The sequence below is a fragment of the Poecilia reticulata genome, linkage group LG16, assembly GCF_000633615.1.
Source record: "Poecilia reticulata strain Guanapo linkage group LG16, Guppy_female_1.0+MT, whole genome shotgun sequence".
NCBI lineage: Eukaryota > Metazoa > Chordata > Actinopteri > Cyprinodontiformes > Poeciliidae > Poecilia > Poecilia reticulata.
This window is the reverse complement of record NC_024346.1, coordinates 32,852,922-32,873,321: the sequence shown is the minus strand read 5'-3', so window position 1 is coordinate 32,873,321 and position 20,400 is coordinate 32,852,922. Positions and strand designations below refer to the sequence as shown.

Here is a 20,400-nt window from a genome sequence, read left to right as displayed (position 1 = left end):
GCAAAGTGAAGTACAAAAACAAAAGCTTTGGGTATGAAAATGCCTTTTGTTGTGCAACGAAAAGCCACAAATTTAAGTGAAAGTGATAAATAATCACCAAAGAGTGTGATGTGATGAAAACTGAAGAGCTGGAAGCAAATTTAAAACACTGGGTATGTGAATGAGGAAAGGGGAAATGTAAGAAGTAGTTTGGGACAGGGAGGATAGAACATTATTTAGCAGGTGGGGTTGAATTAAATGTAAGCTTAAACCAGCATGAGCAGGAAACTAAAGAAATTAGATAAGGATAAAGATGGCTAGGGAAATGAACAATGAAGAGAAAAGAGAACTGGAATCTGAATCGGCATTTGCCTTGGCTGTTTTCAATGCTCCCAGTCCCCCATGTGTTCAATTGAAGGAGTTAGCTTATATTATGTCATTCAGGAGGAATGAACTATCAGCTTTTGAGACAAAGAAACTGAAGATGTTTATATATTTAATACATGCATATGCTGTAATGATGTTATTTAATTAACGACGTATTATTGATGTGATCACCATTTAAATATTGATTTCTTAAATTCCTTTTGTTTGTTTTTTAGAACTTTGAGGATTGTTGTAACAAAGAGCTTACGCAGAATAAGCTGTAGAAACAGTGTAGAAGTTTTAATCAACACTTTCTGTGAAAACAAATAAAATGCACTACTGGGAAATGCACACACCACAGAAAATTGGTGTGTGCCAATTGGCATGACACCCTTAAATACAACAAATAAGTAAAGGAGAAAAAAAACAATCCTAGTGCTAAACCAGGCTCTAAGAAACTCATGTTATATCTAAGCCTGTCACGACAACACATTTTGCTGGACGATTAATTGTCTAAAAAATTATGATAATATTGTTTCAAGACCTTTTGACACTGATTTAATGGAAATGACTAATAATACATGCGATTTCCTGATAGATGCACTTTATTTTCAAAAAAACACATAACACTGGAACTGATAAACTAAATAAACAAAACAAGCAAAAACAAACATAAAATGGATTCTCAGTCTCCATTAACAAAAAACGTACTTGAATAAAAACTAAACAACATAAAGCCAAAGTGGAAATAAATACTACATTCAACCAAAAGAGTGCAGATTATGAAGTCTGTATACTATATTGGCCTTCAGTAATCACTAGATTTAAGTAGAGAAAACGGGCACATCCGACTACCTAATGCAGTAGTTCACACTACACCATTTTTTGCCCCTATTTTCCCCTTATGACAATCTTAAATCGTTGGCCGATCTAGCCAATCATCCTGCAGTGTGTGGTGTGTTACGGTAGATCGTCGTGGCCGCTCCGATCTAAATCAGGGGTTTTCCCTGTCTGGGAGCTTAACGCTGCCCGTTGAATGTGACAGGTAGCCAATCAGAAAGCRCGGATTCTCCTCCATGCTTTCTGAGGGGAAATTACGGAGGGGAATCCCAAACAGCTGAAACGGCGCAACCCGAAGTCCACCAGACATCGGAGATGATTTGTGGTATCATTAATGTTTATTCAACATTTTGTGCAAAGAATATAGAAATGACAAGGGGAGGAGTTGGAGCCAAATTGCTACCTCAGTTGATGAACCCGGCAGGTTTTCAGCTGTCATTCGTTACCGTGACATAAATAGGTTATAATGATTTTCATTCAGTCAGGACTTTATGCTGACTCTAGTCACGTGCATCACAGGTAGATTCTAGTAAAGCATTGATTAATGCCTGATTTTAAAATTAGTTAACTGGACTTGTAGCCATTATTTTGTGCCCATGTGGCTGGACACCACACGGCACTACGAACCCGATCAAACCGTTATACTTAGGATACTTGGGATTTCTGTTGGCTAATGTGTCTCTCAGGGTTTGAAAATGGGCCGACAGTCGGCCGACAACTCTTGTAATGTGCGCTGAACATTAGACTAAGGAAATGAGGAAGGGAGGGTCAGTGGAGAGCACCGGAGCTGAGCCTTTTTTTCATTCAGTGTCATCAAGAAAAAGAAAAAAGGCCGAAAGAGACGATAAAGCCGATAATTAAAATGAGGTCGATAGGTTTAATTTGTCGTCCGATTAATTGATTTATCGTTTATCGCGACAGGCCTAGTTATATCATATCATATGTCATCCCCAGAAATGCAGCAAAGCAGGAATACAGATCTTGAATATGTGTTCATAGTTTTATGACCTTATGGGTGCTCGCTCATTCTGGAATGTCTTTACAGAATCCAGGTCCAGTTCCTCTCGTCAAGAGGAGAGAAGACGAAGTGTCGGTGGGGAGTGCACCACTGGCCAAGCAGCCCTCCAATCAGGCCTCAGACTATGCTAGCAGCCCCATGAAGACCAAAACAGTGACAGGTAGGTCTACCAAAGCCTATCCACTGTGAAATATTAAAGATGTCACCTTGGTATTCATCATAGAGTGTATCTGGGCAATTCTTTGATGAAATATGAAGTGCTTTCTATATGGTGTCTCCTCTGAAAGTGCTAAATGGTGCATATCGTAAAGGAGCTTTGAGATGCCTTAAATGTCCAAATCAACTCCTTTTTGGCTACAAGCGAGTTGAACCCTTTTTCCTATCTTTTTTTCAAATTGGGTAATTACAGATTGTAAAATAATTAAAAAAAAAAAAACATTTTGAAAAACATTTAAAGTTTTGGACCCTAACCATTACCATTTTAGGTAATTGACGGTGGCCCTGTTTTTTGGTCACAATATTTTGGAAGTGAGAAAGGCCCTCGGTTATTTGCTTTGCCATTTTCTTTTATGACTCTAGTTGTTTGCATCCATTCATACATGTTCAGTATCCTCTTTCTCATACTTCCTGTCATTTCCCTTTGAACTTCAGAGCGTGGGATTTTGTCTTTAGTCCTAAATAAAAAAAAAACTTGTTTCACATTAATCACAGGTTTGTTAGGTTGCTTAGTAACGTAATCACTGAAGTGTTAACACTTTTTGCTGTTGTTTTTTACAAGATAGGCTGTGAGAAATGACTTTAAAAACAAGCAATTTTTTCCTCAGTTTGAGGTTGATTTCTGTCTGCCCGCACAATTAGACCACAAATTGATTCACATAAAACTGGCCTCTAAGTATTTTCTTTATTTGTCCCTAATGAATGTTCTTATTGGCAGCAGCACAGTGTCTCTGATCAAGATCTGAGCTTCTCATTGTTCTTTAACATCTACCAGAGTAATGAGCTCACTAGCTTTTCTTTTCAGTCCTAAAATTAGCTGCTGGCTCTCTGCGAGCATACTTCCATAGCTGTGAAATCTAGCTCCATACCTGGCTCTGCTCCTCAAAAGTTTGGAAGGAGAATTGTTGTCTTTGTTGCCGCCTGCTTCTGGTCTGAATAATGAGATAAAATATAACTTTCCTGGTAACCAAGAAAACTAAAAAGAAGGGGGGAATAAATAAACAGTTACGTTGTTAACGTGTTCAGCTTTCACTTTAAGAGGTAAACTCTGGTGTTTGTCGAGGCACTGCTTGTCTCGAACCGTCTGCTTTTGTAAGATGAATTACCATCAAAACAGGGAACATTGTAAAGGCTAGAATGGATGTTTTACAGAAAGACAAACAAATACATTTTGAAGGAATAAACAGCAGAGAGAAACAAAGAAAAAGAACTGATGAGAAGACATCTGGCAGAGCTGAAAAGTCGTACATTACCATTACCCGAGCCCAAGTAGCTTGATGGAAGTCAGGCAGGTTTTTATTGGCTGCTGTGGGATTTTCAGAGGGGGATAATATTTTCATTCTGGAGTTATTTATGTAGTTTAATTTTTCTAGTAAAGTCAATAATTTATCAAGGTAATGATGGTTGGAGTTGGGAAAAGAAAACACAAAAACGAGGAATAATTGGATGGGAACCCCAAGCTGCCCCCACAGAGTACTCCCCTCGTCACTTCAGGATGTATCATCTACTCACAGACGGAGCCTTCCAGTACTCTCGCTCACTTCCAGGACAGACTGAAGGGTCTTTGGGGAAAAATGCATCCCTGTGAATCTCAGGTCGCCTTTCAAGAATGATAACAGTGTTAGGCTTTGTGGATGTTGCTTTGGTTTCCGCGGTTTAAGTAAGAGGAGCAGAGAGGGAAATTGGGATTGAATTGGGGTATATCCAATGGATGCCACGGATTACTATAAAGGCTCGGTGGTGTTGGTGAGAGATAATGACAGAGTGGAGGAGGAGAGTGGAAACTGGGTTTAGATGATTGCTCATAGGGTCTTTCAAAACCTCTTAAAGTCGCAGACAGTGTGTGTCATTAAGTTGAAATTCTTTGCATGTCATAAAACAGTTGGCAGATCTCTCCTCATCTCTCAGTGGCTTTTCTTGACAGAATATTTTGTACTTTGGCAGGGACTATTTTTTTCTGTTTTGCAGGAACAATCACTTTATGCATATCATTGCTTAAAAATCCTTCCTCTGGAGCTATGTTGGCTGGATGGGAAATGAGTGGGGAAGAAACTTTGAAACTAATGGCTCCTGGACAACTTTATTCCTCTTCATTTCAGTTTACCTTTCTGCAACACTGATTTTTCTTAGTATCTTCAAAAATGTGGAAACAAATTAACTCATGTAAATGTAAATAAACACTAGCTTGCTTCTAAATCCAAATAAATGGGCAGCTAGGTTTATTAAAATGGTTTGCCTGTATGCAGCTGCAACCTGGTCTGGTGCATAGTTTAGTATGCACCATTTGTGACAATGTGCATACTAGACTAGGGTGATAATGGTCAGCATCTATAAATTCTGCAATTCTTTGACTAGTTTATTTACTTACTGAAGCTCATAATAAAATTATCTTTTACAGTTTTGTTGATGTAATCAGATAATATACTTTTCCTTCTGTTTACCCAGTCACATTGATAAAGAATACAGCATGACATGAAATGTACTCAAATATATATTTTTTTATTATTTCCTTAAATAATCTGCACTCAAGCTGTTTGTTAAAAACACATTCCTGTAATTCTTCTCTCGATTGTAAAAATGCTTTAAACAGTTTAGAGAAATTGTTTGAAAAAAACCATTTGGTTATGTCTGTTTTGTTCGGTAAACATAACTAATATGACAGAACTGCAACAAATGTAATGTAAAAATGACTGATACTCTAGGACAAATAGAAATGCAAAAATACGAGATAGAGCAAATTAATAGATTTTAATCATTAAAGGAAACATGACCGGTGCCTCTTAAAAGGAAAACAACCAGTTAAGTTTAAAAGCTTAACCCTGATATTAAAGTCAGGACATTCAACCAAAAACACTCCTAAAAACAAATGAGATCATCATTACCAAACAGCAAAAATTTCTATTAAAGAAAGGTGCAGCAAATAAGTTCTCTCTGACACAAAAGAGCAAAACAGTCACCCTTCTTCTAAACACACTCCTTTCTTGTCAAATAAAACTTGTGGGGGGCAGGATTACGTCCTCATCATGTCACCTAGCTCTACAGCAGTCTGCTATTTAGCCCCTAATTTGATTCAGGTGCGTTGAATCAGGGCAACATTTAAAACATGCAGCGAGGACTGACTTTGGACACCATTGGCTCAAAGGAGCTGCTTCACATGCTAACTAGGTGAAGTGGGAACAGCTGCACTCACCTGCACAGTCAGGCCACATGAGGGAGGGAGTGAGAAAAGGAACACCGTCAGACACAATCTGCGTCCAATGGGAAGTGATCAAGGACACCACGTCATTTCATTCTGCTGATCTTTTTGTAGATGTACGATAATGTTTAGTGCTTTATGATGCTTACAGCTCTTTTGTCCAGAGATGATGGTTATTAAAACCATGATATTATGTTTTAGCTAGAGATGGTCACCAAGACACAGACGTTGACACTGTTGCATATATAAACTCATACACCAGGTTTTCGCCACCGTGGGTCAATAAAAGCTGTTTCTGTTCTATTTATTTTGAGCTACGCAAGTGGGAACTAACTATTTTCTCAACTTTATATTCTTGTGCAAAATATTCTGAGTAGTTACTTGCCATTAATTATTTTGTTACAGGAAAACAAAATACACTAATAGTTAAAAACACATAAAAATTAATAATAACACATAAACATTGGATGGATAATTGATTAAAGAAGGTAAATTAGCAAAGTTTCTCTTTAAGAGTTGTGCCACACCACATGTAGGCAACATTACAAATTCCTACAGTCTCATAATCCCAAGTGTCAAATGAACCTCAATGTGAGAAAATGCTCAGTGATCGTGACCTACTCCTTTGTGCTCTTTACTTGCACACGTGTACGTACACGCGCGCACACAGTATGTCTTCCTAACTTCACAATTCCCTTTAAGGAACAGTTAGTCCCCACAACATGGCATTTGTTGGAAAAATGGTCCTTCCAATGTATCAAATACAAGGCCACATGTTATGCTCCAACCACTTACATTTTTAGTCACTAATTATTTGCACTCACACATGAGCTTAACACACACGCATAGTTATTCCAAACGTTTTAAGTTGGTTTCCACAGCAACTACAAACTAGGTGAACAAGCCATCTGATTTCCTATTTCCCTAGTAACAATTTGTTATTGCTTTGCGAACTTTCTTTGTGACATTTGGTAACTCTGTGTCAGAATAGACGAAATGGTCCTGTGACATCAGTCCAGTTTCATGACAACTGTGGAATAAGTCTGCTGAGCAAGCGGAGCTTTAAATCATGGGATGTAGTTTAATGTGTCTTAAGAGATGCCTCCCCCTTTTTTTTTCTAAACCCTGACGCCCAGATGGCTTTAACATACACAGACCACAGGTCATCCTGGTGGAGCAGGTTGGTTTTCTTTCATACCTCTGCTTGTGCATCTCTTCTCCTGATTTTTTTATTTCTTCCTCTTTATGTTTTCATCTGTAAAAAGAACTATTATAAAACCGTAAAGATGTGATTTGACCACAAGGTTAATGCGGGTAATTGAAAGCCGAATTGTACATTTGTTGCCATTTGACTTCTGTTGCCATGAGTGTCAGCACAGACAATCAGCCTACGTCTGGACCACAGCTGGCACACACAAGAACAAATCACATCTCTAACAGTAAGCGTGTATGCGCGTGTGTGTGTGCGTGCGTGCGTGTACACGCGCACACTATGTCAGTTCTCACAGTTCCCTCTCCCACTGTTGGAGACAAGAAACCTGAGTGCCAGCATTACATCATCTCAATGAAGTGTCGGTTAAACATCATATAACATGATACTGTACAGCAAATGAAAATAACAGGGAGTCTTAAAGAGGGTTAAGAAAAGGATAAATGCGGGACAGTACATTTCCTCATGTTAATAAATAAAATATTGATTTTGTTTAAGACTTTACAGGGTGCTACATTATTTCTGTGGTAAAGAGGTTACTCAAGCAGTGGGCTGAATGTTTCAACAAATCTGACATCACTACTGGATGCATAAAGTTCCCAAATATGTTTTGGGGAAGTAGAATTTAAAAGACTACTGAATAAAACCTTGAATGTCAAGTTCAGTTAGTCGTTGTCATATTTATTTTCCCCTTTCTCACAGAATCACGTCCCATGTCCATCCCAATGAAGGTGATACCAGAGACTTCAGCTGAGGAGTCCTGGGCAACTTCTGAGGAGCGAATGAAGGAACTCTTCAGTCACGCCTGGGATGCTGTGAAGCGGCTTACTCTCCAGGTAATCTGAATGGTATTGCAGACCATTGAATTTAGTGTTAAAAAAGCTGCACTTTATACTTTTGTATTTGTACAGAGTCCCTGTCCATTCACTTCAGGGCTACATCTAATTTCCCCTGTTTGTTTGTACCTAATGATTGAAGTATTTTATTAAGAAGAGGAACACTTCTTCAACAAGTCCACACTGATTCATGGCAGCTAAGTTCCAACAGACTATTAGGGCCAGGATATGAGAATCTTTTTTTTTTTTTTCCGAGAGCATAGTTATTATCACAATAGCAGAATAAAGATGAAATTCTACCATAAGAATGCTTTAAAATCATGCAGAATAAGCTATTTAATGAGAAAAATTATTCTTGCTGATATGTTAAAAATATTTCCTCATTTCTAAAACCGATGCCAAAGTATAACTTCACTAGATTCTCAACATTCATGATTTTAAGTTCTTAATTCTTCTTAATGCATTTAAGAATTCCCATAAAATTATTGATTCACTCTTTCAAAATTATGACTTTATTCTGTCAATAATAAATCCCCCCCCCCCCACTCATATATTATGACTTTATTCTTGTTTTGCTACAAGAATAACTTCTGAAGCACTCTGATTCTGGTAATATTATGACTTAATTCTTGTATTATTACAACTTTGTCATGCAACTTTATTCTTGTAAAATTCTTAAAAATATTAATACTGTCATAATTGCATTATGTAATATTATTATTGTTGTAATTTGAAAAAACTTAAATTTCTTTTGCCTATTTACTTTGCTTGTTGAGATGAAATAAATATCAAACCAAAATACATTGCTTTGTAACACACTAAGCTATACAATATTAATAAACAATGTTATGTGAAGGGACATATTTCAAATGAGAAAATCTGGTAAATCTTTTGCTATTTTTATTCCTACTGGCAACAAATAACAGTGATACTAAATGTAAAATATCCAAGCATTTTGAACTTGTGCAAACATGTACAAACACACAGCTTTGTAGCCTTTTTAGATTGGCACTCATGTCCATGTCTGCTTACAAGGACCTGTAAGGATGTCAGTCCAACTTGGAAACGAGCATGGCTTGTTTGAATTGAAATTAGACACCAAAATTAGTTTTATTGATGTGTTAATGCATTGAAGTGTTAACAGTAGTTTTTCAAAAGCAACTCAACCCTCTACTTATTATCATTACCTCCATTTTCCTTTGTCCTCTTCCGATGTGTGACCACTGCACCACAAGCTGGTAGTTGACACAGAAGTAGAAGGAAGCCAAACTTAATAACCCGACAGCTGGCTCCACAGGTCTGGGATAATCTGAAACGTAAACAATTACTTTTATTTTAGTGCAATGTAAACAGAATAGATTTTAGCCCACACTGCTACTGTGCTCATTTTACTGTGTGGCCCTTCCTCTCCATCTCTTTTAGAAGCTGTAGAAACAAAACAGCAGAAGGAAGCACAGTCTGGTAGACCCAAAGTATTTGTTATTCTAACCATATAAGTCTAATTAAACAGAATAGTGAAATGTGATAGTGATTATGTAAACTGCAAAAAAAAAAAAAAAGATTTCTGTTTAAAATTGGGGTCAAGAGGCGTTGTCATGATGGCATAAATTCTGAATTAACAATGTGTGGCATTTTACTTAGACATGGTTGAAATTGTACTTATATTCTATAGTATACCCATTCAAAGGTTAATGTGGCAAATTACAGGTTTGAAAATTAGTATGTTCTTGCTCTGGTTAGTTGGCTTTTATTCCACAAGTTCTTGAGTGTAAGAGATCCCCAAGAAGGAATGTCTCTGTTTTCGCTCCATTTCATTTAATCACATGTAAGAAATAATGGGAAAGTCAATCTCTGCAATGAGAATCTCCCAAAATAATGAAGCAAAAATATTGGTAAGTTCATCACCAAAGCCTTTGGTCTGTCTGACCAAAGGCTTTGGTCAGACAGACCAAAACCTGTCTGACCAAAGGCAGGCTTTGGTCTGTCTGACCAAAGCCTGCCTTGGTCAGACAGACCAAGGCAGGCTTTGGTCTGTCTTGGTCTGACAAGACAGAAAAAAACCTGGTCTTGTCCATGCAGGCTTCTTGCCTGGACAAGACAGGCTTCTTGCCTGTGATGTTTATGAGGTTTGCATGCAACATGCGTAGAACAAACCACACAGCCGTTCGTTCTGCGCATGTTTGCTTTCACACATGTAGAGTACTTCACACATCCACTCCTACTCTGAGACCTGGTTTCAAAAAGTGTTGGTGTGAGACACTCCAATCAGTGGAGAAGTATAAGTGCAGAGCTGGATTCACAACTAAAATGTTTTAGTTTCACTGAAATCAGACTCAGTGTAAACGGTGCCAGAGGCTGGTTAAAGATTTTCATAGTTTACATGTCCAGCTTGTTCCCTGACAAACAAAGAGGTTGGAAGCTCAAAGGAATATCACAGAGCTACTTTCCTGTATTCAATCCAGCCTTCCTGTCACTTAGAAAACGTTTTCCTCTCTCACTCACACAGATTAAATAAACATGTTTCAACTTTTAGTCGAAAATAGTTTTATCTTTAAAAACTTTCTACATCTGTATTAACTTTATTTTAAACTGGGGATGCACCGATTTAACGACCAGCTGATTTATCGGTGCTGATTTTCTTAATTTTAGGAGATCGGTGATTGGCCGATACTTGCATGTGAAGCTGATCTTATCCACTGATTGTATCAACTTCGGCAAAGGTCTATGAACCAACCGCTGTCCTCTTCTGTGAGAGAAGTTTGGCTGGTAGACCGGCCCAGCAGGTCATGTCTCCACATTTGCAACAATAGTCACTCCACTGTAGCTAACTCTGCAACTTTCTTGCTATGTTTAGCGACATTTCAGACAAAAAAAAAAATGGTATTGACTAAAATCGGAATTGGTAGGTCAGGCTTTTTAAGATCAGTAATTGGCCAAAAAACTGCAGTTGGTGCTCCCCTATTTTCAACACCTTTTTGTTACTGAAAACAGCTAATTGTTGAGTCTTTTCCATCGGACTCAACTGGTTAGCATCCTTACTAATCAGTTTTGTTGTTTGGATGTTACTGGGTGTTTCGAGTGTCAGACTGGCTGATTGTGGTCATTGATCTGTCTGTGAATCTCTGTTAACGGATGTTAGTGTTTAAGTTTAGATGTTCCAACTAATGGTTGTTTTATTCTTTACTTGTTACTTATTGTACGTTCACTGGTGTCATGTTTTTATTTTTTTTTGTAAATCTATACTTTCTTTTGGTTTTATGCTGCCCATTCAAATCATAGTCGTCTACCTGACACCACTCTCCCCGTTTTCATTCTGCTGTCCCTCATACTGCGTTCTCCCTATGGACTCCCATGTTCTCCCAGGTCCTGAAAATAATTGCAGCTGTACAGAATTGTGATTTTATTTCAAGAATTTTGAAATAATTTCTTCTATTTAACACGTGAATGTGTTCAGCTTTGGCAAAGGAACACGTTGCTACCAAAACTGAAATGGGATATGTTGAAACAGAGAGACCGTTGCCATGGAAAAATGAGGTAACACTGCTCCCTGCAGCTGCCATGCATTAATGAGTAGGATATTTTTGAGTGAGAAAAAAAAGAGGAAAAAGCAGTGGGGTTGAAAAGGTACAGTGATGGAAAGGAGGGTGAGGGTAGGAAGCAAAGAAGAATACAAGGAAGGAAAAATGGACAGAAATCAGTTTGAAGGCAGGGGAAAGAAAACAAGACCAAATGGAGAATGGTGCGCACTTCAGGTTGGGTGTGGCCCACATTGGAGTTGCCAGATGGTTTCCATGAAAAGATCTGTCCCTCTGCTGGTGTGCCTTTTGGAGACATGCTACTTCATCCTCCACCTTCCCCTTCATCTTTTCATTCCGACATCACTGTCTGTTACAACTTTTAACAACTTTTATGTTTTATCTGATTTGCATACATAATGATGAACTAATGTGCAAAATCCTGTCTGAGTAAAGACAAGCAGATCAACCCTGATAATCCATATGAGTCCAGCTGTTTCCCAGAGATCTTTACCAATACATGAACCAGACTGAGATAAAAAAAAGAAACACCACTGCAACTTCAAAACTACAGGTTTTTATGGACTGTTGTTCCCTGGGCAAAGGAAAGATAAACTGCATCTAAACCAATGTTGCAGCCAATTGTTATTGACCATAACACTCATAACATAAGATTCAAGATTGCTAATAAGATCTTGAGTTGAATCTGACTGGATCTGGGCATGTTGGGAAGATGTTTCTGGATCTGCTTGTCCAAAAATATCTGGTTCAAGAAGACTGAGTGTGGGTGCCTGGTACCTCAGCACAGCTTCAGGTCAATATGCTTTATGAATCTCTTTGTGGCTCAAGAACTGCAGGTTTGGTTAGATGTGGCTTCTGCCATGTTGACATGACTATTAGTAGGAAATGGGGTTGGTATTTGACAAGATTTCTCCTGTTGTTTCCCCCCAAAAGATATGTTTATTGGAATCAGGAACAAACGTCATATAATAAACAAATTGAGAATTAGACAGTAGGTGAAAAGTGCTTTCCTACTAGTTTTGTGCCCATCTGAAATTGCCTGATCAAAATGAATACGCCAAACTGCAATAGTTGTAATTAGTGCTAAAATAATGAAAACCATGTTACACAGATGCATATGGTAGTGGGTGTATTAATGCAGGTTTTGATGACTATAAGTTCTGTCAATCATCTCCCGTTGTCAATTTACTGGTGACCTCACTGCTGTTTTAGAAGCGCAAACATGAGACCCTCCCTACAGACTCTGCTGGAAAAATACTTCCAACATTCTCTTTACTCTGAAATATGTTGAATCTCTGACGCCTACCAGCCCACACCTGACTTTCATTAGTGTAAAGAATCCTAAACCATCTGCAATTTGTAATATTGAGAGTCAAAATGTTGATTAGAATATTCAGATGTTAGAAAATGGTCACAGATAATTGTCATGTACTTTATGCTCTCTTCACCTAAAGCTGTGGATTTAGTGAAATTTTCAGTTCATTCGTCCTTCGTGTTGGGACAGAAAAGGAAGCCATGGGTTAAAAAGATCAGTTGGGGTTTAGATCAGCCCGGTTTGGCCTGTTTTATACAGTCACACTACATAAATCAGTAGTGGTGAAAATTCGCCAGAGTTAGCCTATAAACCTTTTTGCATCTGCAGTCCATCACATTTGATCCAATTTGGCCTGTAATACATACTGTGTAACATAATCGCAGCCACCTTTGCTCTCCTCCGTGAGCTCCAGACACAATTGTCTGGCCATACCACTACTGCAGATAAACCAGCCCAGGATTTTTTTTTTATATACATACGTATCGTGCCAAACATTAGTTCAGCTGGCTTTGCATGTGAAAGCTCAACTCTGGCTTGTCAGTTCCAGTCCGATTTATCCACCCTTTTCAATCTTACTTTCAGTTAACGGTCTGCCTTTCTCAGCGAAGGGGTTCCATCTTATAAATTCTTGGTTCTGCTCAACTGAACACCAGCATTTTCTCTTTTTTTTACCTCGGAGACCTTCCAGTCATGACCACCCTCTTCAAGTGCATTCTCAGGCTTTGTTTGGTGTGGTCACCCCATTAGACCCCATCTGTATTGGCTCACCAAGCTAGGATGGTGGTGGTGGTGGTGGGGGGTGGGAGGGATTGTTTGGGATAAGGCGGTGGGAGTAGGTGAAGCAGGCCTGGCCAGCCGCACTCCTAAGGCCACTGTTGGATCAATAAACGCAGCGATCAAAGTTGCAATTAACCCACCGCGCTAACACAAACAGCCGGGCCAGCAGAAACAAACAAAGCCTTCATGTCACCTAAAGCGTTTATTTTTGCAGATTTCCACCTCGGCCAGGGAGACCTCCAGAGCTTGTCAGCTTCTGTAAGCAGTGTTAGAAAAGAGGAATGCAGGGCCACAGGGATGGCTGGCTGCCTGGCCGTGCTGCAGTGCCAGGCCACGAGCTTATTGCTTGCGGTGATGTGGTGGGTGAGATCGAGCTTATCTGTTGTCAGGACGCATCATGCTTAAAGGCATTTTTCACGTGGACATTGAGGTAGATGGCTAAATTATGAGGTCATAACCAGAACGTTGTGTACACATGTTCGCTGCAAAACACACATCTGAATGGTGTCATCTTCAGATACACACATTAATCATGGTAATTTACAGGAATACACTGTTTACACTGCACCCCTCAATTCCAAATGCGCTTTTGGATGAAGCAGAAAACTCAGGAAGATGCAGGGGGAGGAAAAAAAGGGAGCATAAGGTCACCAGTGGGTGTGCTGAGTGTGGGGGCTGGTTTGTGGACCTTCCATTCATCCGACCGTCTACTTCGGAAACACAGTGTCCTGTCTGGTGCATAGACAGGAAGATTACATTTGGAGAGGTATTGGGTTTGTAAAACAAAGGGATGTGTTTTCCGTTTGCTGCCGATCCCTCTGCTGAGGTTTTTGTACTCGAGAGTTGCAAATGTTTTCACTGGGGATGCTGGGAGGGTGTTTCTAATTTCCGATCCTCTATCTCCTGGCGATTTCCTGTGTCATGACTTGCTCATTGTGTGCAGGGGGGGGGGGATGAGAGAAAATGTGTCTTTTACAAGTCGTATAGACTATGTACAGAGAACTGATCTTGACCTCCAGAGTTCATGAGCTGCTAAGGTCTGCACAGAGCTGGGGCATCCAAGTTTCTCTTCCCCACTGAGATGTGAAAACAATCAGCCTAACAGCGGATATATCCACACCACCACAGAAAGAAATGTCACACATATGGTGAAGCTCAGATCAAGTTAGATGATGACATTGTACATCTGTCCTGCTAAAGCAATTTCTACTAAGTTTAGAGCAAAAAAGTGAAAAATTGATGACTCAGGAAAAAAATCGGCTGTAAAAATTATGTAAAAAGTGTACCTCTGCAACTTGTAAGCAGACTTGTTTAGGTATTTTCTGAGCTGCTTATTTTTTTCTCAAAAGAGGGCATCATCTTTCAGTCTACATAGAGAAATGGGCTGGTAACTTGAAAATAATAAGTTTTTCTTCTTTTTTTAGTTGTTTTGGCTGTAGTGGTCTTTATTAAAGAGAAAATAGAAAGGAAACAGGGTGGAGAGAGAAGGAGAAAGACATGTAAATGGCCTCAGACTGGGAATCGAAGCAGGACTATAACCTTTGCACATTGTGCAGATGCTTTATGCACTGAGCCATAAAGCTGCATTTGAAAGTAGTTGACAGGAAATGCACTGAGCCATGGATTTATAGCTGGAAACTCAAGATTCTTACATTTTTTCCATTAGTGAACACACCATACACAACCTCTACCAGGTTATGTTGTCAAGAACACTCTTCATTGTGGAAGTTAACTGTGGAAATATTAACAGTAGTTAGCTATTTTCACATTTCCCTCTGATCTGATGAAAGTTAAATTAAAGAAAGCACCATAGGTGTAAAAAGCTGCCCGAAGAGAAACAATTTCTTTGCAAACGTGTTTTTAAAAAATCCCTGTCTTTTGAGATTTTAGGCATACAATGTAGAGAATCGGATTGTCTACATATGCCAGGGCAGATTTGTTCTTAAAAAGGGATATCTTGAAACTATTTTTAAAGTAGTCAGTTTGTGGTTGGTTTGTGGTGGATTTTTTTTAACCATGAAAATTAGCTGTCTGCCACATCACATACATTTGAAGCCACATTGGGTACATTCTGTTGAACTGGCAAAGGAGAGGATTTACTAGAAGTTGACTTAAGCAGTTGTCGGGAAAGCTGAGAGTGTTTTCACACCTGATAGTCTGGTAAACTGAGTTTGACTGGGGATCAAAGTGGCAACATTTGTTACATTTTCAGCTGATGCAGTTTAGTTTCACATTGCACTGTCAAATAAATTAAACCCTTTTAACAACCTGTCCATCCAACTGCCTGTTATGGTTCTGCACAAAGAACTTCTGAACAAAATGACATGAAAATCTTTGAAGAAGTCACTGAGCGCAACTTCCTTCTTTGCGAAAGCTGAACAAAATGTGATGTATTGGCATCACATTTTAGTGGTTTGTCTTTGGTGAAAGATCATTTCTCCCGATAATGCTGCACACTTTTGTTTTGGCTGTATTTACCTCAAATGCCCTGAGATGTAGTTCACTTCCTGCTTTAGGAGCGGTCTCCGGTCTAGGCATTCATATATTCATTCGAACCACACCAGATTTCACTTCAACCGAACCGAGACCTAGGTTTTTAGGCGGACTATCGTTCACCTTTTTGGACCACATCAGAAATTCTGCACTCACACCTCCAGAAAACAGTCCAAACTTTCTATGCAAACAAACAAGTTAAATTAAAGCAGACTAAACAGGGCTGGTTTGAATGGACTCTTAATGTATGATGGAGCCTTTGTCAGTCATGGAACATGCTGAAACTGATACTAATGAGTACACTGAATGCTAATAAAAGATGCTAAAGTTTAAAATTGTTTTGAATACATTTTTACACACACTGCTCACAATTGGATGGTAAGATTAAAAATATTATAAACTTTGGTAATTATGGTTCTTTAGGATACATTTTTAATTACATAAAAATATTATTGGCAGGTCAGACTTTCAGAAAATCACTAGAAGATGCATCACTAACTTTATTCATACTCATTTTCACATGGTAGGTCTGTATATTTTTCATATAATAAATCCAATGAGATCTGAAACATCAACTAAGATGAATTTCCTACAATGAAGAGCTGAATATAACCACATTTATGAGTCATCTGAGTTGACAAGTTATCTTCAGTCTAACTTGCTGCTCTTGCTGCTCTGTCTTTCAGTTGTAAGGCCTAATGGCCTCCTGTGGTTATATAGGCCTTTTCCACATGGCTTTTTAAAGCCTAACTGTGTTTGGCTCTCAGCCTTTTCTCTATTAGAACCTGCACCACGTATACTCACAGGAACAACCGTGCACATGACACATGAATCCTATGTAGAAAAGTTGAAAGCAAGGGAATGGGTTGTGAAAGTATTAAAGTTCAACTATTTCAAACAGGGTTAGCACACAGGCCTGTATTCTGAACATCATCTGATGGTCAAAGATCTGATCAAGAACAAAAAATGCGCAGAAACTTTCATAAAAAAAAAAGCTTTTTTTTTTTAATAGGAATTTTTTGGCTCTAGTGGCCTTTGTTTGAAAGTAGTTGACAGGAAATAGGGTAATGAGAAAGGGGGAAGACATGCAGCAAATGTCGCCAGGCCAGGAATCGAACCTGCGACCACCGGCATGAGGACTAATGCCTCCATCCGTGGGCCGTGCTTTGCCCCTGTGCCACCACAGCACCCAAAAAAGCATTTTTTGAACAGTCATGATCAGATTAGAGATGACTGGGATGAAACTGACAAAAACCATCATCTTATTGTATTTACAAATTATTCTCCACATGGATATTTTAAGCTTCAGACTCTCAATGTTTCTAGAGTTGAGTTTGAGTTTCTTCTAGAGCAGTGTTTCTCAACCTTTTTCGGGCCAGCGCCCCCCTGGCCTTTATCCAGGTCCCTCACCGCCCCCCACCAAAGAAATTGTAGGCTACTTTGCACTGACTGTTATTTTATTATTAATGTTACTATCACTATTGTAGATGTTTTGATTTTTATGCTTGTTTCTGTATTTATCATCAAAATAATAATAACAAAAAGCCATGGGAATAGAAATTATTTTCACAGGTGTCTACGAAAAATGCAATAAACATTCAACTTAAAATCGGTAAGCCTAACAGCAGCCAATCAGAGTGGAAAAAATATTCTTATTTTGTGCCATTTTCTAGTTGTTAAATCTTGCACAAAATGACCAGATAAAAGATGTACAGCAATGCCAGTTTAAACTTTGAACTATTTGCAAAACGACCGAGCTCTGCAACATTAAAACATGGATAGACCTGTAACTACATTAATCATAACTCTTCTTCTCTGCAGTGTTTCAGTTTCTGGTGGTGCAGCTCTGTACTGCCTTCAGGAGAATGGGACATCAGAGCATCATCATAAAATTTCACCCACATGGCATTTATTGTGCAAACCAGAGCTTTCAGTGGAAAAACAAAAGTTCCAGGTCCTTTCAATGCCATACATATATGAGACAGAAACATGGATTATATTTTTATATAGATCTGTCTATTGATTTATAGATTAATAGTTTTACTGGGCAGAAATTACAAAGAACAAATCTGGTTCTTAATCAAATCCTAATGAGTCAAATTCAAAGTGTCATGGAGTGTCATTTAGTTTCCTTTGATTAGTATTTTCCTCTCTTGGTTTATTGCTATGTCCACTTTAGTTTCTTTCCTGTAGCTAGATTTATTTTTATAATTTATTGACCCTCACCATCAGTGATCTTCACTCATCACCTGCTGCTCCGCCTAAACGTCATGTGTTTCACATCATGTGTTGATTTTTCACTGTTCAGCGTCGGATTCTCTATTTTTATGCCATAATTCACATCTAGTTTGTCGCTCTGTTTTATGTCCCGCTTCTCCTGTTTCAGAGTTTTACGCAAAGTGCGCGTCGTTTTTTTGTGTGTGTTTTTTAACCCCCAAAGGTGCAGGGAGGTCAGGAAACGTATCGATGGGGAAAAGGCAGACTGACATAAACTTGGTTTCCTGATTCAGAATATAGTAGATCTAAAGATGAGCTGACCTTGTTCTTTTAAAAGTCCTATGAGTAAGAATTTAGTACACAAGACCACCTGATAACTAAACAGGCTGTCGGTCAAAAAACCCAAAACTCTCAGCACTCTGGCTCTGGGGCTTTCCCCATTATCCTGTACGGTGGACCTTCTTAAATATTCTAGGTACATTATTTTCTTAAAGGACAGATTTTTAAAACCTGCTGTTATCTAAAGTCTTGGACCTAAATACTTTTTTTGAGTTGCTTGTCAAGTGTGATAACTGCATACTGAACAAGGTGAAGCAGCATTTAATTTCCATGCTCCTCTGGAAGAAACACCTTGAAAACATGATTACTGGTCCTACTTTACATTAGAAGTGAAAACATTTCTCTTTGCAATAGATTATGCTAAAAAGAAAATAATTTATGACTTTTTGTTTTCTTTGATAAGGGACGCAAAGTACTTTTGATTACCTTGTATATGAATGACTCTAAATAAACTTGCCTTGTCTTTAAAATCTCTAGAAACCAACATAGTTTAAATAACAGTGTGCCATTGCTGGAAAATGATCACAAATAGGCTTGTTGTACAGAACTACGTTTTCTTTCCTAGAGTCAAATCTGCTGCAGGTGCCAGGAATAGGATTCAGGTGTATTAGCTTGTGGCCAAGAGGGTTTACATTTTACTCTCTAGTTTTCTTCAACTCTATTTTTCCATAATGGGGTCTCTTTTTAATGAAATGACTTTAGATTGTTTTTAGGAGGACATTTGATCTGGATCTGTGCGTGTGTTCAGTTTTTGTATGAATATAATTTGAGCATGCGAGCAGACATGATGTATGTGTGTGTATAGTCTTGTTAATGAGTATGCATGTCATTTGAGCATGTTGTTACAGTTAAAATAAAGCATGTGCAGCCTTGCGAGGGGTTGGTTACTTCAGTCATTTTTTAAAATGATTTTTTTTATTTTCTGTCAAAACAGAAAGATGGTCATTTTTTCCACAAGTGTATTAGTAAAATATGGTGCTAGATACACCCTTCTCCTGAATATAAACTCGAAACATGGTCCCATTGTCAATCAATGTTTTGTGTGTGTGTTTTTTTTTTCCTTAATGGATTCGGTCATTAAACTTGGAAACTGAGGTACATGTCCCAGCTGACAGTTAAGTCCATTTGTTATGTTTAAAGATTTTGTTTCACTTCAACAGGACATGATGTCATTGGATAAAAAGAATGAAAAATCATGTTTCTTTGACTTGTCTTTTCCCCGAAATTGTAGAATTACAAAGATAGCCTTTGAGCACAACTGTTGACCTGGATTTAAAGCTATCTAAAGAGTCAATCCCAAATCTATATTTTTATGCGTTTAGATCGTGGTTCGTACCATCTACCATCTTTAACAAAAGTTGAAAATACCCTGCTTTTTGAAACATAAACTCCACCTATACTTCCAAACAGCTGCAGTACTCTGTTCGGTATTAATATTGTTGTGCCTGAGCCATGTCCAACTCTCTGTCAGTTTGTGCTGCTGTTTTTATTCCACGTTGCCCCGAACACATCAGAGGTTAAAATTATGTAATATATTTTCCTTACTACAATTATACTTTGGGCTTTCAGATGTTTTTTTGGTGCCCATTTCTATTTTTAAATTAATTTTAAATTTTTTCCTTTTGCTGTATTGGAAAAAGTCTATTTCTACTAAGTCTACTATTACAGAAAATACATTTCTATTGTCCTAATGTGGGTAAAAATTAGTAAACACAATTAAATGCCACAGATTCCAACCGATATATTCTGATATATCAAACTGGTTGAAATGTGTCTTCAGAAGTCACAAATACTAACCTTTGTGAATGTAGGATGTCTGTCAATATTGGGAGGCAAAAATTATTAGACTACTTCCTTTGACTACTGCGTTTGCTAATTACAGAGCTATTGAACACAGTTGGAACTGGCAGGGTTGGTTATTCTTTGCCAAATACCAACATTTTTAAAAAGTTACACTTTCAAAACTGCCAAAGATTTTTCTCTGACTACTCATTAACAGGAATTTAAAGATTAGAAACACACTCTTGAGGTTTTCTGGAGTTTTCTCCAGCAATAATCGGCA

General features: G+C 38.3%; 1 protein-coding gene across 3 annotated transcripts in view; it reads left to right on the top strand.

Moving 5' to 3' along the window:
- Nucleotides 1-20,400, top strand: part of vps13b (vacuolar protein sorting 13 homolog B) — a 312,942-nt gene that overhangs the window by 107,225 nt on the left and 185,317 nt on the right. For all 3 annotated transcript variants that reach the window (XM_008432898.2, XM_008432900.2, XM_008432899.2), the window contains 2 exons: nt 2,231-2,363; nt 7,528-7,661. In XM_008432898.2, the coding sequence (XP_008431120.1) occupies nt 2,231-2,363; nt 7,528-7,661 (267 nt within the window). The remainder of the gene's footprint in view (nt 1-2,230; nt 2,364-7,527; nt 7,662-20,400) is intronic.